Source organism: Vanellus vanellus (assembly GCF_965231255.1).
Source record: "Vanellus vanellus genome assembly, chromosome: 13".
Lineage (NCBI taxonomy): Eukaryota > Metazoa > Chordata > Aves > Charadriiformes > Charadriidae > Vanellus > Vanellus vanellus.
The window spans coordinates 8,133,847-8,156,696 of record NC_138918.1 but is presented as its reverse complement, the minus strand read 5'-3'; the positions used below and the strand labels follow the sequence as shown (position 1 = coordinate 8,156,696).

The window sequence follows — 22,850 nt, the reverse complement described above, 5'->3', positions numbered from 1 at the left end:
TCACATGCGGCTCAGAAATAAGTCACAAGCCACAGCGAGATAATGACACCCAGCGTAAAAGGAGACTTGATCCATCCTTTCCCTTTCCCCTATTTCTTCCTCTGTTTGTCTGGGCTGCTATTAGTGCTGGTGAAGGTGGGCTGGACACTGGTGGCTAGTGCCTACTGTAGGATAAATACCTTCCCTGCTTTGACAGTCCTGCTCTTCCAGCCTTTTCCTGGAGTAACATCACAGTTGTGGCCAGGCTCTGCACGCTGCAGCACCTCAGGGTGTGTACACCCTGCATGGTCCCTGTGCTCCCTCCCTACATACACACATGGATGCTCCTTGTTGTGTCTAAAAGACAGACAGCTCCCAGTCACCGCGCCCCGGGAATGATGGAGAGCATCCCCGCTGTCCAGGAAGGGGTGGAGGTTGATAACCTCCAGCCTAGCTGCCCCAGGTCCTAAGCCATCACCTGGTGACCTCCTCTGGCACAAAGTCCCCAAAGCATGTTTCTCTGCCCACGAAACTGTGCTGGCAGCTGGAGGGACGTGGTATCCTCATCCTCACTCGGGTGCTGGCGCAGGAGCTGGTACACATGACTGACCGCTCCAAGTTTCACTCTATTTTCAAGTATTACTATGGAGTTTAATTAGCCCTGGCCACTCTGACCTCTCATCCCACTAGGAAAACAGCCCAGCTTTGTCACAGTGGGTGGGAGCGGGTGGGCAGATGAGGGAGAGGGGAAATGATGTTTTATAGGACATTCCCAAGGAGCAAGTATTTTTTTTTTTTCCCCCAGGCACCACAAATGTGTTTGCTGTGATTTAAAGAGGACACATTTGGTAAAAACAATGGGCCAGATCTACAGTCCCTGCAAATCAGAACATCTCTGTTTGACTTCATGGAGCTTAGCTGATTTAGACCAGCTGAGACGCTGACCCTCTGTGTTTAAACAAAGCCCATTTTTTCCCACTGGTGCTAGGCAGAACAGCCTCAGGTTTTGGCTCTGGAAGGGATATTTCAGCAGCGATGCTCTCTGCATGATTCATCCTCCACTGGGCTTAACTTTGACAATAACCACAACAGTCACTGGCCACCGGTGTGGGTCTGGGGGCTCTGCCACAGATAGAGGCACAGCCACCCACACGCCGGCCCCCCAGGTGCAGAGCCTGGCCAGCAGCACAGCACCCGCCGCTACAACCACCCGTAACAAAAGCCCCGCTGGGACGGCAGGGCAGCAGCCTTGTGGTGGCCTTGGGCCTCATTTCAGGGACCCAAAGGGCACTGTGGAGGACCAGACAGTCTGGGTGCAGCAGCGGCTCCAGGCAAGCTACCGTGGGGCTGGGCATCGTCCCTAAGCAAGGTGTCAGGGGTGGCAGGAGAGATGGGTGGAGATTTTGGTGTCAGGGCAAGGCCCTTTGCACCACACACACCCTCAGGTCTACCAGAGCCATCAAAGTTTCCCTTTCTCCTTCACCCCCAACAGCCTGATTTCCAGTTGTCAACCTGCCTTCTGGTACGAAGATGTGAGACTTCACTTTTCCCCATGTATGAAAAGAAAAATGGGAGCTGACCTGAAAAACTGTTGAGAAGATCCTGCCCCAGCACGGTGAGCGCCAGCCACCTGAACGGAGAACAGGCAGCCCCGTGGAGGGAGGCAAGAAGGTTTGGGGGACCAGTTCTCCACCCAGCTTGTTGTATTTTAAATGGGAGGAAGATTTACCTCCTCTGAGCTCAGGGCTGAGGCTCCCCTCGTGGCATTGCAGGAATGCTCGGTAAACACGCAGTAAACTATTCATTGCCCCGATGATGGATGCCTCGCAGGGATTAGAAGGGGAAAATGAACTCAGCGTTTGCACTGAGCATCGAGGAAATAAATGTCCTGCATTTAGCACTTCCAAGCCTCAGGGAGGTGGAAGGACTTGGAACAGGGTCTCCCTGCGGAGCCCCGGCTGGGTGTCTGGCCTCTGGTTGTCAGAGCAAAGAGATGAGCTGGAAAAACTGCTCGTTCCTCACTCTGCGCCAGTCCAGACTGAAAACCGAGGTCGGTATTAGCCAGGAAGCGGCTCTTGCCTGCATGAGGCTGCAAACGTGGGCATTTATTGCTCTCTGGTGGTGAGACAGGCTGTGGAGGACAGATGTGTCCTGCTCCCGGTGCTGGGTGGCAGCTCTCAGGATAAGCTTCCTCCATGCCTCCCGTTCCCCCCGCTTGCTCTGCAGAGGAGCTTTTGCTTCTCCTCCAGCCCCGTAGCTCAGGGCACTTGAAGGCATCTTGCTGCTGCCGGGCGGCCGGCTTCTCCTTGGGCTGCCAACGGGCCATGCACAGGCAGTGCAGCTGCCTCTCCCCACCAAAAGTCCCCCTGCCCACCATCAGCACCCCTGCCCAGGGGGCTGGATGTGTGCCACAGCGCAGGCCAGCGCGCCCGGCCTCACCACCCGCTCCCCGGCCCTCCTGCGTCCCGCCGGGCACCGCGGCCTGCAGAGGAGAGGCCGGGGAGGGTGCCGGGCTGCAAAGCCTGCGCCGGGTCGGGACTGACGGCTCTTCTCCCGTGCAGGACCCATACTTTAGGTGCTGAAAGCGCACATGGGCTGTGGGGCAGACCAGGCCACCCCAGCGAGGCTTGGCCAGACCCTTTCAGTTTCTCCTCCTTTCCCTAATTCTGCCCCTCACTGTCAAAAACTTTGGTGGTGCGTTGTACCAAAGAGGCCGTGGGCTCTCCAGAGGTATGGGTCAGAGACCTCCACACAGCAGACAGGACAGAAACCAGATAGGAATAAATAAAGGAGTTGCCATTTAAGTTAAAACACATTTGGGTCAGGCTGAGCTGCCCCATGGGACCTGAGGTGCGTGAGGCAGCTGGGGGGGACAGGCAGGCACATGGTGGCACTCTCCTGTCCCCATACCAGGCAGGGCAGCCGCAGTCCTGAAATGCCATCTGTCACTCTGCACCACACGCTCCAGCATCGCGGCCGGGGCCTCGTCCTGCCCGGGTCCCCGTCCTCGATGTGCCACCTGGGCTGTGGTGCACAGCCCTGCTCCTGAAACATGAAGGCAGAGTCCCAAGTGCTTGGTCACTCGCCTGTCCGGGACAAGAAGACCAAATGCTGCCAGCTCCTTAGGATGTGGCGCAGGATCTCTCCTGGATGAGTTGTTCTGGAGAGCGCAGGACCCTGTGCCAGCGGCACGGCATGGCACGACGTGGCTTGATGGCTTGCACTGGAGTCCCTGGGGTGGCGGGTCGGTCAGACAACGTGGCCTCCTTCGCTCAGCCACCTGGGCCGGTACGTGGCACAGCCCAGCGTGCCCTCAGGTCCCTGGGGGTCCCCAGGGATGTCACCCAGCTTGGCGCGAATGAGGCCCTGCAGCTCCTGGTCTCCCAGCTCAGTCGCTGCGGCGAGGGCCAGGAGGAAGTAGGCTGCTGCATCCTGTTCATCCTAACGGTAAAGGACAGGACAGGCATTAGGAAGTGGTTTAATTGAAGGTCACAGGGTATAAGGGAACTGGAGCAGAGCCTGGTGGTTCCAGTCAGAACCTGGTGACACCTGACTTCACAGAAGTGGGCTCTATATAGTCACAGCTAAGTGCCAGCACTTCTTTCCAAATTGCCTTTCCCCCCTTCAAAACCTGGTTGTTCCAGCATTGTGTGCACTTATTCTAAAGCCGCAGGTAGGATGGAGAGTCACAGGATGCAGCCGTCTACATGTGTGGTTGCTCTGCCAGCAGATGTGATACTCCACTACCAGCTCTCTGTCAAGACCAAAGTGCCCAACACAGCATCATGGAAATGTTTCCTACCTTCAGTTTGTGCAGGGTCAGGTTGCCAAGGTGGCAATACACCTTGCAGTAGTACAGGGCCTCTCCAGAGCACTGCAGCAAGGGGGGACGCAAGGCAAGCGTCTTCAGGTAGCAATCTTCTGCCATCTCATACATATGCAGAAAATAGTAGACTGTAGCCAGGCGGTGGAATGCAACCAGCTCTTGCAACTGATCTCCTGGAAAAAAGTTGCTGATAGTCAGCCTGCAGCACGCTCGCAATACATCCCCAGCCTGGCATGCCAGGCCACTGGGGGACACATTTGCTCAACAGCCTGGGGGCACAGATATCGTCATAAGGAGGCACTGGGTTTGAAGATGGTGCAGAGAAAACAGAGCAATAGGCAGGGTTGCTGATATCAAGGCTGGACAGATTGTCTAGGGAGTATATCATTCACCCAGGGGATTTCTTGGGTGCTGGAAAGAGCTACTACAAGGCTGGTTCCATCTCAGACATTTATGCTGGCATTTTGCCCATTCAAACTATTTCTGTAATGGGAAGGGATGAGTTTATCAGAAGAGCCAGAGTAGAGAGGAACCGTTCAGTTCTGTGCCTTCATCTGACTTCCTGTGCTCTGGTGTAGCAATAACCCTCAGTGCTCAGCCGGTCCCACCACTGCCTCGGCAGAGCACTCCCATGCGGCTATCACGCAGCTTAAAAAGGGAAGTGGCCTTAAAAAGACGTTACCACTTAGTTATCCTAAGTGGACTAGGTCCAGCAGTCTTATGAAAGCAGGAGATCCCCCTTTCACGTGCACACTGCTCTCATCCAGAAGGGCAACCCCATCCGCAGGAGCCAGTAACTCCCCGTACCCTGCGGGTGTGCGTCACTCACCGACCCTGATGCTCAGCCTGGCTGCCAGCGTGGCAAACTCCAACGCCTTCTCGTAGCCCTGCAGCCCAATCTGCAGCTCTGCCAGCTTATTGAACAGCCGTAGCTCTGTCTTACTGGACTTTAGTTTCCTGGCCAAGGGCACAGCACCTCCCTGAGGAGAGAGAAGAGTGTGTCCAGGCTCTTCCTGGAGGTATCGGTGCAGCACTGCCTACAGAGGGGTGACAGCGCAGCAGGAGATGGACCAAGCACTGGGCATGGAAGGCAGTGGATGGGGTGATTGAGTGCTGCAGGTTCAGGTTCTAACCCCTTCTTTCCCTGGAAAATGAGTTTCATATCCCAGAGTGTGGTTCTTAAAACCCAAGCCTCACATCTCTGCCCTTCCTTAGATGCCTGAAATTCTGACTCTAAGCATGTCCCCAGGAGCGACTGGCTCGCACCTAATACTGCCAGGACTTGTAATGTAAGGACCCTGTTCCCACCTCCCAGATGATCTCTGGAGTGAGCTGCAGCCATTGCAAAATATGTCTGTGCTCCAGGCTTCCCCCCTGCAGCACTGTTTGCACTCTGGCACGCTCAGATCTACCCCATCCCTCTCCACCCTCCATCCCTCCTGCCTGGCCATGCAGTGCTGCAGCCAGCCCTGGGACAAAGCTCCCCACGGCCATCACCTTGCGGGGACACAAGGACAGAAATGCTCGGAGGGCTCAGTACCCGATAAAACTCCACCGCTCGATCTCTGTTTCGGCTGCCGTTAAAAAAGGTATCACCTGCTTTTTCATAAAGATCCATGGCCAAGGAGAAGTTCTCCCATTTCAGAGCAGTCTGAATGGCTGCCTAGAAGGAAAAGGAACTGGAGTGAAACTTGGAATAGAGACATTTGCACATAGATATTGGTGTGATTAAATAAAACCAGGTAATCGTACATGTGAGCTCCAGTCCTCCAAACAGCATGGAGACAGGTTGGCCAGCAGGTGTATGGGACTGTTGTGCTGCATTTGCAAGTGATGTGTGTAAGGATGGAGCCAGGAGCCAGATAACCCACCCCTGGGCAGGGTCAGTGCGACAGACTGGTCAGCTGGGATATCCAACGGCATCAGGATTTAGTCGGGAGAGTGCAGCCAGCAGCTGTCCTGGCCCTGGTCCATCATTGGTGTGGTGGAGACAACATGAAGATTGACGAAGGGAACGGACAGCTTATACAGAGAAAGGGCAGAGCCAGCAGGAGGGAGGGCAGGTATGCTAACTTCTGGGAAGAACAGTTATTTCTGCCAATTATGCACTTGGCCCTGGTGCCACCCTCCAGCCAGAACATGTTGTTCCTTACACCATGACAATTTATCATTGGCAGTGACCTTGCTTGGGAAGGGCCCCCTCAGGGACTCAGACATGCCCTGCTGAGATCTGGTGTTGATTGTGCCGTCTTAATGGAAAGTCACCCCTCCTTTAGCTCCTGCCCCTCTGCTGAAACCATGAGCCAGGGAGGCAATGATGCCTCTTTGTTATGGGCCTCAGAGCTCCCTTGTGAGCACCAGGAAACAGGCTGACACCAAAGCCATCTGCTCATTTCACCCACATCACTGAGCAGCCCCCCCCGTACAAGTAACTCCCTGCCTTTACCGCCCTGATTTAAGGGCAGGCTGGTGTGGCTGATGGGAAAGGCTTCTCTCCTTGTTCCCACCGCCATGTGCCTCAGTCAGCCAGCCCCACCAGTTCAGAAGTGCTTCTGGGGTAACAGAGTGAGGACCCAAAACATCCTCTACACGTGTCCAGGCTGGTGCTTTGCTGGATACCCCAGCTCAGTTCAACTCCAGCAGACCCAAACAGCCTTCTGCTCTGCTTACTCTGGGCACGTGAAAGAATTTCCCATCTTTTAATAGAAATTGCTCCCTGAATGAGGGAGTCCTAAGATTTTATGAACTGCTCTTCCTCTTTGCAGCTCAGCTGATAAAACAATGCTAGAGATGGAAAGAAGCCAGTAGTCTTCTCCAAAAAGACTCCGAGCACTTCCCTGGCGCTTTACCCCTTATCTATGTGTATTTCAATGGGAACTGGTCACCTGGAACCTCCAGCTTCCTTTGGCACTTCTACATCACTTTCTTACTCAATAAATTCACTTACTTTCACCCAAGAATCCTCTAAACCCAATGTATGTAAGGAAACACAGGAAATTTAGTGTCAGACAGTGCATGAGCGTAAGGCAACAGCTCCTCCTTCCAGCAGCAGGTTTGCACTGCTCATAAGAACCTTCCCTTCAGGTCTTCCAGCCCCAAAAGGCTCTTACCAAGCCACCCAGCTGTGATGGGAATACAGCTAGCCAGGGTGAGAACGGGACTACTCCAGCCATCTCCCCCGTACCTGAAAGTACATTTCCACCAGCTCATCTTCCTGCATAAGATAGTAGAGCCTTCCTGCCTGCAGCCAGGCCTCTGCTGCTTTCACAGTCTCCTCAAGGTCAATGAAGATCCTTAGACTCTGTTTGGTGCAGTCCAGGGACTGTCTCAAAGCCCTGTGATGGTAACGGGCAAAAAGCCATTACAGAGAAATCACAGGACACACCCAGCAATCAGCTGCAAAGCTACCGCAGCACCTCCCCACTGGCCATCCTGTCTTCTCCTCCTACAGTTGCCAAAGGTTAGAGACAAACAGGCAGCCACAGCTCTGAGCGATGTGTTCTGGTAAAACTGTGGAAGTCTCCATGCACGCGTGTGTGTCATCTGGCAAACTTAGACCAGCCTGGGACCCCAGGGCTCAGCACAGCCCCAAGGCAGCCCGCTCCCCCAGGGGGGGCTCCCCACCCCTGCTTCTTTCAGCTGATAAAGAGGACTTTGTCCAGGTCATCTGCAAACTCCATTTGCACCCCTGCGCTAAGCCCCAAAGTCACTCCCAGCTACGCATGGGAGCGTAGGCAGGGAGCGCTCACAACTTCGGTTTCAAGACAGCATCTGTCACCCAAAACCAGATCTCTGCCCGTTGTTTGTTCCTCGGCGCAGCCAAAGAGGCAGGTCTGTGGCTACATGTGCAAGACCTTATGGCCCCTTTTTTACACCCCTGGTCACTAGAGGACAAAGGGACAAGCAGCAGGATGAGCCAGCGGGTTGGACACAGAGCCTGCAAAAGGCAGCTGTGGCGAAGGGAGCGCCGGGCAGTGCCCAGGGCATGTTTGCTTGCTTGGTGTCTCGCCTGCTAGCAACTGGGCTCCAGCTGTCCTTGGAGTCCAGGGAATGGGTGCTTTGTGATCTTAAATAGCACCGTCCACATGACAGGCGTCTGCTTCCTAAATTCCTTCCCTCTGAACTCACTGTGACCTAGCATAGGAAGGTTAACATCCAAGTTAATGACAGCCCCTGCCCATTTGTCCTTCTGGGACACGGTGGAGTGGAGTTAGCTCTCCACTATTTGACACGTTTGCCTTGAAAGACTGAAGAAAGTCTGTGGTCTGTCCAGGTCTCTTTCTCTCCCCTCCCGCCTAATCTAATCAGTCACCTGCATGTGTCAAGCAGGAGATTGAAAGGCGAGCTGATACGGGGTCTTAAGTACCTCCCTGGGGAAAATACCCCAGCAGAGATAGGAAGGGCAGACTCAGCGGCTGGAGGCTGAAGCCAGACATTCAAATAACAGATAAGGAACCTATTTTTACTGTTGAATTGTGATTAATCACTGGAATAAGCCTCCAAAGCAAGTGATGAATTCCCTGTCTCTGGGTCCCCTCTCACCAAGGCTGGAAGTCTCTCTGGAAAACTGTGTTTGGCCAGCCCCCAGTTCTGTCCCAGCTAACAGCCTGGCCTTTGCCCAGCTGTCACGGCACTCTGGTTGACATTGAACTGTTCCCCTCTTCACCACACAGCGACAGGTCGCAAATCTCAGCAGCACATTAACCAGCAGCCTGCCTGCGGGGCAGCTAGAGCTACCACACACCTTCCCCACCTCTCTCGGGACACTCAGGAAAGCCACTGCTCTTGCTTTGGCTGACCAAGGACCCCACTCTAGCAGCATCTAACAGCCACAGACAGGACTTACTCGGATGTGCCCAAAGCCTGGTAGAGCTGGCTGAGGGTCTGCCGGGCATTGCCTTCCATCTCTCTGTCCTGGAGCTGCTGTGCCAATGATACCCAGTGCTCATGGTAGGTAATGCAGGCCTGGAGACTGGGGGACACTTTGCTGTAGAAATGGCAGAGAGACTCAGTGATGTGAAGCTGACCTGCATGTTACAAGGAAGGGAAAAGGACAGGTCAGAGGGCTGCGTTGGGGACCTGACAGGGTGCTGCACAGAGGTGAACGCTGCCCTGGTTCCCACCAGCAAAGCTGTACTCACTCCTCACGTTATGCCACTTCAGGGCAAAACCCAACGCCAGTTCATAACAGAGTTTGCCATCTTCCATCCTCTGCCTGTTCACCATGGCCTGCGCTAGCCACAGCAGCACCTGCACCAACTCCATCTCCAGTTCTTCGCTGTCCTGGAGGTCAGCATAGAGCTGAGTCGACTGGAGCAGGTAGAGCTCAGACAGCTGGCTCGCCCCACGCGAGAAGCTCAGCTGCCCCAGGTTAGCCAGGGCAATAGCCTGGTTCCTCTTGTTCCCGGTCTCCTTGGCTTTGTGCAGGGCCCGGAGGTAGTTCTCTGCAGCCTTTTGCACCTGCCCCTCTCCTTTGAGGGCAATTGCCAAGAGATTGTGCACAGCGCCACGCTGAGTCACGCTGTCCGTCCCGTGCAGAGAGCACAAGAGCTGCCACATGATGTCTGCAGCTCGGCCCGGCTGGCCATTCAGGAGATACATCCACCCCAAAGAGAGGGAAGACTCAAAAGCCTCCTCCTCGCTGATCAGTCTGCTGAGGCTTACAGCTGTGGCTGCATAACAAACCGCCCCATCCAACACGCCGTGCTGGAGGTACATCCTAGACAAGATGGCACACAGTGTCCTCTGGGTGGGCACAGCTTTGTTCTCACAGGAGAAATGCAGTGCTTGCTTGAGATAGAAACAAGCCAGTGCTGGGATGCTGCTCCTCTCCAGTTGGCTTCCCAGGAGTTTGGAAGCGTTTTGGAGGATGAAGCCAGCTCTCCAAATGGGTGTCGGTGCCCCCTTGAGGCCACTGGGTGCAAACGACCTGGCAGATGCCAGTGCGATATTTGGCAAGTACTTCTTGTCGTACAGGTAGCTCAAGATGGGGGTGGCATCCAGTGGCACAGAACTAGTGCCTCGGCAGAGTAAAGTGGAGGTGAGACATTGAAGATGCTCCATAAAGGGCAGCACTTCATCGTTTTTTCCCAGTTGTAGGAAGATCTTGACAATAAGGAAGCAGACCCGTGCCTCCAAGGGAGCATTACCCACAGCAATGGCTTCCTTCAGGACATACATCATGACTTCCAGCTCATTCTCAGAGCTGAAAGAGCGGCCAGGCAAGCAGACAAGCAAGGCCACCATTTTCCCCAGCAGGGAGGAGAACTTGTGCTTCATGTTCTGTTTCAAGTAGATAGAGGCAAGGTTCACATGCAATGCAGCCAACAGGGGCAGGTCCCCAAAACCCCTGTCCAGGGTGCTCATGGCTTCCTCAAAGTAGACTCGAGCTTGGGAGAACTTGACCTTTTTGATGCAGAGCTTACCCAAGAGGAAACAGAGCCTGACATGAGCCCAAACTGAATGTGTCCTCTTGGCCCAGTTCCTAGATGTCTCAAGGTACAAGACCAGTTCATCCTCATCAGAGAAACCGTAAAAAGTGGAGTTGAGAAATGAAAAATTGAGATCATAGAGGCTTTGAAAACTGGGCACATAACTGTCTTGGTTAAGGAAGGTTAATATGGGGTCAAAGACATCAGCATCTTCCATGTGTCCAGCATTCAGGTCAATGAAGAACTTGGGATCATCAAAATCATCCAGCTTCTCCAGGAGAACATCTTCCAAGGTAGCAGGGGCTGATTCACTCCCTGGGCTCGACAGCTCAGAATTGCTAGTTGTAGCCAAGCCATTTATTTCCTCCCAAGACTGGAGCAGCTGGGTATCTTTACAGCCACGGAGAACAGCCTCTGGAAGGGACAGGCAAACCAGAGTGGGACATTTCCCCATGCCAAAATTCACCCTCAGAAGTCATCATAAAAGCATCTCATTCTGTCCTCTCTGCACACTCACCTGATGGCACTTTCAGGAACATGGCTTTAGGTTCAAAACCATCTACACAAGGAGACAAACAGAAAACAAAAGCCCAAAGCCTTGGTCAGTGGTAATGTGCAGACACAGTGTTCAAACCTTATAGAGATCTCCTGCTGCTCTGCTAAACCCCAGACCCCTATGTGGGAGAGCAGGCTTACTTCTGGCCGCAGACGCCACACACAGCTGTGCTTTCAACCCCCTTGTCTGCTGGGCTTCGGCTCCATGTAAGACCATGGAGAACAGTTTTTAACTGGTGGTAAGGTGAACACAGGCAACATTATAGTTACCTAGGAACAAGCAGGTCTTATTTTTCACGGATAGGGTTTTATCAGCTCTGTATCTCTTAAGACCCTCGTTGTGTCTATTTGGAGGTTTCAGATGTGTGTGTATCTCTGACAGGCTCTACCCCAGGCTCGTTGCACCTGAGCTGGCTGGTGTGGGAGATCCCCTGAACCCCAGGGGATCCCAAGGCTAGCCCTGCATGGCCACACTGTGCTTCTAGGCTTCTAGGTAGTGAGAAGGCAAGAAATAGAGGCAGAGAAATTAGCTGTGGTCCAAAAGCCACACAGCAAGCACAGAGAAACAGAGAAGAGCACCGAGGAACCCTGATCTCCTGGCTCCTGCTATGGGCATGGAAATGATATCACCTGCCACTTTAGCTGTGCATCCCCCTCAATATACACCTAAAGGTCAGACAGCAGCGAGGAACCTGCTGTAGGTAGGGACCAACAGCCAGGATCAGTAAGAGCAGCATCTACCAGGCTGAACCATAGCTGAGGAGCTGCCCTGGAAGCAGAGAAGACCACTACAAACTGCAGTGTGGCAGGGCCCAGCTCTTGAGGGTATCTACAACCTCCATGACCAGGCTGAGCAGAGGGCTTGCAGGCTGTCTTAACCACAGCAGTTGCCTCCCCTGCAAAGCCCCAAGCAAGGAGGTCTCTAGACACTGCCCAGCATTGCTCTCCATGGAGAGCCATGGGGCAGGGTACATAAGGAGAGGGGAAACTCACCCAGCCGGTACACAGAGGTGATGTCAGTGCGTGTCAGGTCACCAAGGAGGGTGGTGAAGTGCTGCTCACCACCATTGCAGGGGATGCGCAGGAAGGGGGATTTTTCTTCTTCACTCAGAAACACCAAGCCCTTGCCCCTAGGTTGAGGCAGATATCAGGGGAAAACAGTCAGTGTCTCTCTGTCCCCTGACATTACAGCTGTCCTGTGGAATGGGCTTTCCCATCCCTCCTCTTCCTCCCACCAGAAAAGCTCTGCTGCAGGTGAATACAAGAGTCTGGACACCTTCCCCATAAGGGCTCTCAGATCCAGGTTCTCCAGGGAGGAATTGATGGATACTAGGAGGGACCTGTTGGTCTTTTTTGTCTCCAGAAGCCCTTTCTGAAGCACCTCTCTGTTCTCTGTAGTGCCAGATAAAAGTGCTTAAGACTCACCTTGAATGAGCCTGATCCGGGAAAGCCCAACAGACCTAGCAACAGGTTAAGACTTCATCCTCCCATACACACTCTTGGAGCAGAAGCCTTTTTGGATAGGTATTGAACCAGAACTATGTCTTTAAGCCACCAACAAAGACAACTGCCCAGGTCGCCAGAGTGGGCTTGTATCACCCTCCCTCCCTCCCTGGACAACTGTTGTCTGTGTCCCTGGTAGGGTGTTCTGCCTCGACATCCCACAAAAAACAAAGGGGCAGGAGGAAGCAAAGCAGGACTTGGTTTCCTCAGCAATGATCGCTCTCCCCACCCTTGCCAGACTCACAGCCCCTCAGACAAAGCTACAAAATCAAGAACATTTCTAGTTGGAACTGTGAAGCCAGTTTGTCTGTTACACAGATGTCCTGGGCTGCCTTAGCATAAAGCCAGGTTTAGCCCAGGGCCAGATCTGTTCCTCTCCAAGAATCACCTGAGGCAAGTGACATACAATTGCTTTCTCTGGGCAGAGACTCCTGCAGCTTGTTGGCAGCAGAGCCTGGCCAAGGCTTCTGGACAGACCTCAAATGGTTCCTCTGTGAAGGTCTTGGAAAGCAAATTACCTGCCCTGGACTCTCACATAGCCTTGACTTGAGCCTTCCCTTCATCTTGAGCCTTCCCTTCATTTTCTCCTGAGTTTAATTTAATCTAGATGGCAACAGTAAACTTACAGAGGTTCGCAAGTCTCGGGATTTATGTATCGGGTTGGGACAAAGCCGATGCTCCCACTGCCGAGGGATTTGCCCACAAACCATGGGAGTCCTGGAATGAGGAAGCCAATGACTTCTATGCTGTCTCCTTTGGAGAAACTCAGTTCGTCCCATGCTGCTCCTCTGTGGTCCTCTGTGGCTGTGCACCTGCCTTTGACTGGGAGACCAAGGCAAACAAGGGCATTTCAGTGTGAGGCCACTGTTAAAACTTCCTCACTGGAAAATACTTGGGCCAGAAGAGACCATGATTTCAGCCTGAGAAGGCTGCCTCTCTGTCCCCTAAGATTTGTTGTGCTCTCAGACTCAGATCTCTGCAGTTTCTTCTTGAGAAAAGGATTATAATAAAATATACAAGAGACATGGATAAACACCATGCAGCCAAAGACTGAAACCTCTGAGAGCTGCAGTATGGAAGGCAGCTGGAAATACGGAGCTGCACAGAAGTTGCACCGTCTCAACTCTCTGCCAGGAGTGAAATCTTTACCTGTGCAAATGCCCATCACACTACATGCCAAATTCACACCTGCAGTGACCTCCCATGTCCAGCATGCTCTGAACAGTGCCCATGTCCAGGCAGGAATGGCCTGGGGCTAATTGGTGGGCACAGGTTTCATGTTCAATTACTCAAAACTTCAGTCCTGAAAGAATTAGAAGAGGGATAAAATTGCAGTAGTATAGAAAAACCCAGTAGCAGAAGGATGCCATCAGCAGCCCTCTGCACTCTGTGTTCCTCAGATCGCTCTTCTAAGCACATGCAATTTGCAAGTTCTGTTCTCCATTCAAGAGAGCCCAAGGATGCAGTATTCCCTTAGAGCACCTTGCAATGGAGTGTCATTGTCAGAACAAGAGATGGGCCTTTTGCATTTGTGGCCAAACCCAGGCTTGCAAGAGCTGTGCCCTTCCCTGGGAAGGGCAGCTGCGTTACGCAGGTATCACTCACCAATTGGCTCAGAGGTCGTCCCACTGATCTCCTGGGAGATGCCAAAACTCACAGCATAATTCTTCAGGAACCACCTGCAAGGCAAAAGGGAACCATACTGGTCTTCTCTGAGCAGGCCAGCATGGTCTCACACAAGCAAGACAGATGTTCTGTCCCCTAGAGCTGCTATGGAGCACGGCCAGCACAGCCAGTCCAATAATTCAGTGTAATGGTGTTGTTGGGCATGGAAGGTAGTTTGCACCTCACGACTGCATCCTCACACCACATGGCAAGAGCAGGATAAATGTCCCAGGCTGTAAAGAGGACTTCACTGTGTAAGTATAAGAGGAGCTGCGGGTGTCTTTGAGGCTCAGCCAGGTGTCCAACATGAGGGCCCACTTCGACTGGCATTACCTGGGTCTTGGGCTATGCTTTTTCTCCCAGTTATTCACCTGTAAATCACAAATAATCTGCCGTATGACCTAAATCAATATCATACATGAATGATATCTGAAGTATGTCCTTGCTCTGTCCCATTAACAAGACCTGGATTGGTTCCAGTGGTTGTATTTATGCATAATGTATATCCTCACAAAATTGTGTAGCTCTTGTCCTTTTCCAGAGGCAAGAGCAGTTTCTCACCCCAGGCTTGGTGCCAGCTCATGCATCAGGATCAGGAAAGAATCTTGGCTTGAGCCCTATTAATTGGCCAGTCTACTTACTGGTAAAACGGGTGAGGTATTGGCTCTAGAGCTGTCACAGGCACCAGGCCTCGTTGGCCTGTCAGTAAGGACATCCCTTCCCACTTGGACTCCTCTCCAATGTTCTTCACATGGATCAGCTCATTCTTGCAGAGCTGCAGGCCTTCCTCTCCCTCCTGCTCTGCCTGCCAGACACCAGGCACCGCTCTGGAAAAAAAGTTACCTGCAGACAGAAAGAGTCATGCCCAGGTCAATGGCATCAGTGCAAGACATAGCCCAGCACAAGGCTACAACACAGCCCCGCTGAGACGCTTTTGAGGAACTCCTGGCATATACAGTCCCCTCTCACCTTCCTGGAGTAGCAGACCCATATATATGGTGGCCAAGTGATCTTCATCTACAGTAACTCTGATCTCTGTGTCTTCCATCAGAGCGCAGTTTAGCCAGTACTCCTGGTCAAAGAGAAGCTGCTCCAGGCATCTGCCCACATACCCTAAGAAACCAAGAGGGAAAGCAGTGTTAGCACCCTCCTTCACTGGGCAGGATGAAGTGCTCTTTGGATGTCTCCCAGTCTGCCATCTGCAACCACGCTGCCTCCATCCCTAAAATGCATTGGAGGGATTACCCAAAAGGCATCCTCCTGGGTCTCTTTCACTGACCCAGACAGTGGTTTCATAAATCTGTAGATGGACACCAAGGTCTTCTAATTCATATTCTTCTTCTGTCCACTCTGTTACACTACTGGTTTTTTGGTGTCAAAGAATACCTTCTCCAAAAATTCTACTCTCACTGTTTTATCTCCCCCACCTTGAAAGCATTACCTAAAGTTAGATATGTGGAAAACTTCCAGACTTCTTCTAGGGTTTTGAAGGTGAGGAGGAACCGACTCTCCTGTGCTTGCATACAGACCAGCCTGGCTGACAGCTCCTACACACAGAAGACAAAGCAAGATTAAGGGACAGTCCTGGGACTCTGACAGGGGGTCTTCTTCATCAGTGTGGGAGTGTTAGACTCTGGAATGAGACTAGGCACTCATTTATCAGCATAGTTGAGACTGAAGCTGTGCGAGTTGGTTGCCTGGGGTTAAGGGGAGGTTGTTCCAGCCAGCTGAGTCCTTCAGCCAGGAGCAATGGAGCACCCACAGCAACAACTCCCCATGGTGCAGCAGTGGAAAGGTGGAGAAGCTCCATCTCCTCCTCCAAATCTTTTCCCCTGTGGTGCACAGCAGAACAACTGTGCTTTTGAAACCCAGACACCTGAGCCACACTGCTTATGGGTTAATGTTCAGTCAGGACAGGCACAGCTTCCAAACTGCAGCTCTGAGGCTGAAAGCAGTAACGGTGCCTCGAGGGAGACGCTCTCCTTTCACTATTGCTGGCAGCAGTATGTCTGCACTGTTCCAGGTCTTCTGGGAAGCTCTGCAAGGGAGCCCTGAGTGGCCATGGCCTTAAAAACCAGCAGGGAAGGAGAGTTCAGTCCAGGAAACATCTCTATACCTGCTGTGATTTTTCTATATGAAGCCCAATACTCTGAGAACCCCTGTGCATGTCCAAAGATGTCACCTCCACTGGGGACCTGAGTTTGGCACGCAGCTTTGGTGATCCCAGCCCTGTGAAATGCCAGCTATTTAGCCTCACCCCAGGGCTATCTGCATGATCCCTCAGGCAGATCAGAGACCCCAATATGAGGCTCATGACACGAGGTTCAGCTTTGCATCTGCCTCTCACCTGTTACCAGTTCATTTCCCCCATTATTCCAGTCCCCTACAGAGTCCCCGTGTGCAGGAACACACCCAGCAGCAGCCTTGGAGGAACTTCTCTTTCTCAGCTGGGTTGGTGTCCCATCACACACCCCATCATGCCAGAAGCCTCACAGTGAATGGTCCACCCTGCCAGGCTGGGGCTCCTACCTTGAACAGGGCACAGATGTCTCTGTCATCACTCTCCAGGGCCCACAGCTTCTTTCTGGCTGCCTCCTGGAGCTGGGAATTGAGGCACCGTGAGGAGCGGCTCTCAATGGAGAAGAAAAGTGAAATCTCTTGAAAAGGAAAGGTGCAGGGTTAAGAGGGAGAAGGAGCTCCGCGCGACGCAGAGCTGCCCATGCCGCATTGCCTCCCTGCAGCCAGCCCCACCAGTGCCTCCAGCCCTTGCCTGGTTGCAACACTCAAACACCGCAAACCCAGCCCATCATACGCCTCCACCAATAAAGATGAGAAACTCAAGGGATGACAGGGAGCCGATTAGATGCAGTGCCAGGCCTTGCTACACTCAACCACTGGAAATCTGGGTGATGCCAAAGGCAGCATCTTCTTACCTGGTAGAAAGCCCTCCCCAACAGCCAGCACCACCGAGGAGGTGTCCGGTGAGCCCTCTGCTGCCTCGGTCGTGGGGTCGCTTGGCTCCGATGCCCCAGCCTTACCTAGCAAGGAGGGGGGACACAGAAGAGCGGCAGTAAAATTTTGTGGCAGAGGTCTATGACATTCTGCCTAACCGTGCCACCTGAAAGCAAAACCCGTGGGTTGCACTGCAGATCTGGCTGGGGATTGTGTGAATCCGGTGTCACCCTACAATCATGCTCAAGAGTGGAGGCAAGATCCATGGGATTGATGTGTCCTAATTACATGATACCCTTGATGACTGGCTTCTTTCTGGTGCTGGAGTGGTTTTGAAGTGAGGGGACTTTCCCTCCTTGCTCTTGGGACAGACCCTCACTAAGCAGATCCAGTAGAAGGAGCACCCCATGACACAGAGATTTTTTTCGAGACCTCAGAGCGAGAGAATGTCCCCAGCGCAGGAGAGCCAAGGGGTGGCAAAACTCCTTGCTCATCGATTTGACAGTGAAAATGAGATTTTCTCCCCTGCCTACTCTGGTCGGTGTCTGAAATCCAAGCTGCATTCTCTCTGCTTCACACATCATCAACTATTGCCATAAAGGATGCAGGAACTGAAACTTTAGCCGGTGATTATGTTAATGAAGGCTGAGGCACGTAAAAATCCAGCTTGTTCTTCCACAGCTGTATTGGCTGTGGAGCGATAACAAGATTAAAACCCAATTTTTGTCAGTAATCAGATTGGACTTGTAAGACAAACATATACCCGGAGATCTGGAGCTGGAACATGCAGCGGCTTTCGTAAGTCACTTCTGTGACCATAACTGTACTCTACAGTTCTTTTTATTGAGACAGCTTTGCTAGTCAGTCAAATAAACTGCTATTTGCACACAGAATTATAATCCTTATTTATAGTTAGCAGTAGAAAAGAATGGCCCAAGGCTGGACATGTAATGAATGAGCTTTTCTTTGAAAGAAAAGGCTCTACATTTCTCAACAGCTGATGTGAACACACTTAACAAAGGACTTCATCCAGCAACTCCGTCCCCTTCCGCACATGGGGGAAATGGAGATGGGGAAGCGAAAGGAGCCAGAGGCAGAGCTGGCTCCTGCCTGGGCTGGGCTTGCCTGCCAGTTGCTTCACTCCTCCCTCCCTTCCTCTCCTCCCTGCATCCCAGCAGACGCTGGTGAGCTCCGCTGGGTTCAGCAGGACCCGGTGAGCTGGGGCTGGGTCCCCCTTTCCCGGGGATGGGTACCTGATGCCATGGTCTTCTCCCACCACCATTTTCCCCCGTGGTCAGCTGCGGCGCGCTGCAGGTGATCCCAGCGGGGCAGGAGCACAGACGAGCGGCGGCAGCAGGACTCACACTCTTCACCTGGGGAAGATGGGTGGTGGAGAGAGGCGTTTGGACTCCCAGCAGAATGCTCCCTGCCCAAGGGGTCTCCATATGATGTGCCAAAGGAGATGGCAGGTCGGACACCACTCATGCCACCCCTGCCAGCAGCATGACAAAGCATGCTGGTGGCTCTCCGCAGAGCCAGGCAGGGGACAGGGCTCGCTCAGGCGAAAGGAGAAATGGGTTTGCTCCCCGCGGCACTCGCCGATTCAGTGTTTATTTTTGTTTGGGCCAGGCTCAGAAAGGGAACTGGGAGCTCTTTCAAGAGACCAATTGAAACTGCTGGCGGGGAGTCGTTCCCAGTCGTGCCAGTGACTCATTTACCTCCCCGGTGCTGAAATATTTGGTAACAGTGGGCAGGAAACAGCCCCAGCCTGGAGCTGAGTGCAGCTCCCAGCACTCGGGGTAGTGCTCCTGGCAGCCAGGGCTGAGGCGCCGGTGGCACCCACTGGCACCAGCTCTCCCTGGGGACACGTGGCCACAGCCGCTGGCCCTGAGCCACCTCCCTCCTCCCGCCCGTTAGCACAGCCCCGTTAGCTCATTTGGGCACGCTGGTACAGGAATCATGCCTCAGGGGCTGGCAGCACCCCACAGGGTCTGCAAGCGTTGGGGTGCTCCTGGGCAGCAGTGGCGGCAGGACACGGGTGGCAAGGGAGCTCCTGAGAAGCCAACAGCATGGGAATAAACCAACCCCCTGAGCCATCCTCTCCCCTCCCTGGCCAAAATGCCTCGTTCCCCACGCACCCAAATGTAGTGCCATAGCAAGTGCCCAGCAAGAGAAGGGGACACCAGTGGCCACCTCGGGAAAGGCAGGCAAGCAGCCAAAGGGAGCAGTGCTCAGCACCAGTGTCTCCCCAGCGGCCCCGTCAGCGGGGTGAGCTCTGCAGCCACAGGTCTCACAGCCCCGCCGGGACAGAGCAGGGCCATGGCATCCCCATGGACAGCTTACCTGTGCACCCCAGGGACAGATCCTGGTGCCAGGGGGTCCCCAAGCAGCAGCCCATGTGTCCGGCAACGTGGCCAGCCCCGAGCCAGTGGGCTGCGGCTGCGCTGGCAGGGGCGAGCACGCTGCTCGCTGCCCGGCCGGCACCGCGGCTCAGCCCCAGCACCGGCCACAATGCACAATGCGCCTTTTGACCAGGCACCGTCTGCCAGCGAGGCGGGGGCGACGGGCACAGAGTCAGAGAATGGTTTGTTTTAGAATCATAGAATCATAGCATCATTTAGGTTGGAAAAGTCCTTTAAAATCAACAAGTCCAACCGTTAACCTAAGACTGCCAAGTCCAGCACTAAACCATGTCCCTAAGTGCCACATCTACATGTCTTTTAAATACCTCCAGGGATGGTGACTCAACCACTTCCCTGGGCAGCCTGTTCCAATGCTTGACAACCCTTTTGATGAAGAATTTTTTTTCTAATATCTCATCTAAACTTCCCCCAGTGCAACTCGAGGCTGTTTCCTCTTGTCCTATTGCTTGTTACTTGGGAAAAAAGACCTATCCCCACCTCCTTTCAGGTAGTTGTAGAGAGTGATAAGGTCTTCCCTCAGCCTCCTTTTCTCCAGGCTAAACAACCCCAGGTCCCTCAGCTGCTCCTCATAAGACTTCTGCTCCTTCAGCAGCTTCATTGGCCTTCTCTGGACACACTCCAGCACCTCAATGTCCCTCTTGTAGTGAGGGGCCCAAAACTGAACGCAGTATTTGAAGTGAGGCCTCACCAGTGCCAAGTACAGGTGGACGGTCATTTCCCTAGTCCTGCTCACCACACTGTTCCTGATACAGGCCAGGATGCTATTGGCCTTCTTGGCTACTTGGGCAAACTGCAGGCTCATATTCAGCCAGCTGTCAACCAACACCTCCAGGTCCTTTTCTGCCGAACAGCTTTCCAGCCACTCTTCCCCAGGCCTGTAGCTCTGCATGGGGTTGTTGTGACCCAAGTGCAGGACCCAGCACTTGGCCTTGTTGAAGCTCATACCATTGGCCTCAGCCCTCACCAGCTGTGTCAGGAATTTGTCTTCCACACACTCCAAGAACCTCCCAGACTGTTTCCTCTCCACTATATTGCATTCCCAGCAGACATCTGGGAAGTTGAAGTCTCCTAAGGGACCTTTAAAGACCTTGTTCCAACCCCCCTGCCATGGGCCAGAACATCTTCCACTAGACCACATCGCTCAAAGCCCTGTCCGACCTGACCTTGAACACTTCCAGGGATGGGACACCCAACCTGTGCTGGTGTCTCACCACCCTCATAGTAAAGAATTTCTCCCTTATATCTAATCTAAATCTATGGTCTTTCAGTTTAAAACCATTGTCCCTTTGTCCTGTCACTACAGGCCCTAGTAAAAAGCTTCTCTCCAGCCTTCTTGTAAGCCCCCTTCAGGCATTGAAAGGCTGCAGTAAGGTCTCCCTGGAGCCTTCTCATCTCAGCCTTTCTTCTTAGGAGAGGGGTTCCAGCCCTCCCATCATTTTCATGGCCCTCCTCTGGATCCTCTCTAACAGGTCCATGTCTTTCTCGTGCTAGGGGCTGCAGAGCTGGATGCAGTGTTCTGGAGGTCTCTCATCCCACCGGCTGGCGTTGCTGCTGCCGTTGGCCTGGGCTCCGCTCTCGCCCTTGCCTTTGGGAGCGTGTCACCCAGCCCACGTGGCACATTCCTCTCATTCCTCCCGCGGCCACAGCATGGGGAGCCCTGCAGTCTGCTGAGACTACCCGAGCTTCCAGCTGGCCCCTCCGGAGAGCTTCAACACTCATCTCCCCCAACCTCCAAAGGCAACCCAGCTCTGGGTGCCACTGCAAGGCACCTGCCTCACCTTCAGGGACACCCCGCTGGGGCTTGTCCAGCATCCTCCATCCAGGGCTGGCTGTGCAGCCACCTTCCTGCCCAGCTGAGCTGCTGCTCTGCCCGTTTCACAGCGAGGGCAACTGGCAGCACCGCCTGCTCCACGCCAATCTCAGCAGAGCAGAGCTATGTCCAGGCAAGCCACAGATGAGTTCTCTGCAAGCACAGATGCTGTGGGCTCCTGTGGGGCTAGCAGGGCTCATCTCATCTCTGAGGGCAGAACTGTCTGAGTCCCAGATGCAAACACCAGGAGGGACCGGTTTGGCTGCTGTGCAGAATCCCTTGGGATTGATGGAGTCTCACTCTTTCTTCACTCACACTCTCTGACCTTCCTGAGCCTCCAGGACCAGGACTCAGGACCGGCTGTGTGGTCTCACTGCGCTATGGGTGGCAGCTGTCTGCAGAGCATCTCTGGGGAAGAGCAACACAGCCCCTGCAAAATAAAAACCAAAAGTTCTAGGGAGAGAAGTCACAGGTAGGGGGGTATTTTAGGGATGGACCTTTACTTCAGCAACCAGCCAATGCCAGTGCCACCACAGCCGTGACTTGTTTGTTGTGGTGTGCTCCAGGAGCATTGCTGGCTCTCCCAGACACCCAGGCTGCATCCCAATGCGTGACAAGGCCTTGAGCTTCTCAGTGAGTAATTACTCCAGTGAGTAATTTCTCACCAGACAGATTCCCATGCTGGGAGGGGGGCTGCCTGGCACCACTGCAGTTCCCTTAAAGCAAAGCATGAGGAGTAGCTAGCTGTGGGACAGGCTGTGGCAGGAGAGAGTCCATGTTCATGGAGGTGGCCGGGAAACTTCTAACAAAAGTGAAGTCAAACCAAAAGGCTTTGAAGGGAGCGATGCTCCTGTGCAGTCCTGGCCAGGCACCAGCCTACCTGCCCCGGAGAAGGCTGAAAGAGTGCGGATTTCTAGTCCTCATCAGGAGAAACCAGATGTTGAACTGTTGGAGTTGCCTGGAGAAGGGACCGTGCTCCTCATCCTCCTCGCTGCAGCTCACCCACCCTCCTAAGCCCCAGACGTTAGGGTGCAAAGCGCTGCAGCTCTCTCCTGGCGTGCTAAAGTCAAGTTGATGTTTCCCGTGCAAAGCTGCGCAGCTGCAGGGATCTGAACGAAGGTGAGCTGCTGGGACGGGCCAGCGCTGCTCTCCCTGTGGCAAGGACGCTGTCTGTTCCTGTTGCACACCGGTCTTGGAAAGCTCCACATTTAGAAAACTCCCCCAGTTGACCTTGGGATGCTCCGGAGGTGAGGGAACCGGAGGGGGAATGCAGATCCAGACGCAGGTTTTGGCCTGCTGCTGCTCAGAGCACACAGCCTGAGTTTCTGTGATGGAGTCAGGCACATCTTTACACGAAAGATGCTGCCGGTTTGGGCCCATGTCGTCAGAGCGGTCCGTGCTCAAACAGGGCAGGTGTTTTCAAACAAAGCTTTTTGCTACACTCAGAATGCTGCTGGTTTTAGCAATACCTGCTCGCCAATTAGCGTAAAATTCTTCTACCCAGGAGAAAACAATACTATTCTTTTTTAAATAAGGAGAATGTTATGATTCATATTCTGAACAAAAATGTCTTCCTTTGTGGTTTTGAAGTTTCTTTTTGCTTTTAAGTTTACCTAGATAACTTAGTGACCAAACCCACCCCTCTGCAAGCAAAGGTACCAACCCCTTGCTTGACCTGAAATGGAATTTACCTTTCGGCCAGCAAC

General features: G+C 53.4%; 1 protein-coding gene across 1 annotated transcript; it reads right to left on the bottom strand.

The window, feature by feature from the left end:
* Positions 1-2,824: 2,824 nt before the first annotated feature.
* Positions 2,825-21,146, bottom strand: SH3TC2 (SH3 domain and tetratricopeptide repeats 2; the record flags this gene model as incomplete). Its single annotated transcript, XM_082489680.1, has 18 exons — positions 2,825-3,420; positions 3,782-3,978; positions 4,635-4,785; positions 5,346-5,468; positions 6,990-7,140; positions 8,652-8,832; positions 8,947-10,650; positions 10,754-10,795; positions 11,785-11,921; positions 12,921-13,116; positions 13,900-13,973; positions 14,601-14,802; positions 14,929-15,072; positions 15,401-15,506; positions 16,489-16,616; positions 16,893-16,997; positions 18,165-18,284; positions 21,113-21,146. 18 exons carry the CDS (start codon positions 21,144-21,146, stop codon positions 3,229-3,231), a joined length of 3,987 nt encoding a protein of 1,328 aa, XP_082345806.1. The 3' UTR covers positions 2,825-3,228.
* Between the last annotated feature and the right edge of the window lie 1,704 nt (positions 21,147-22,850).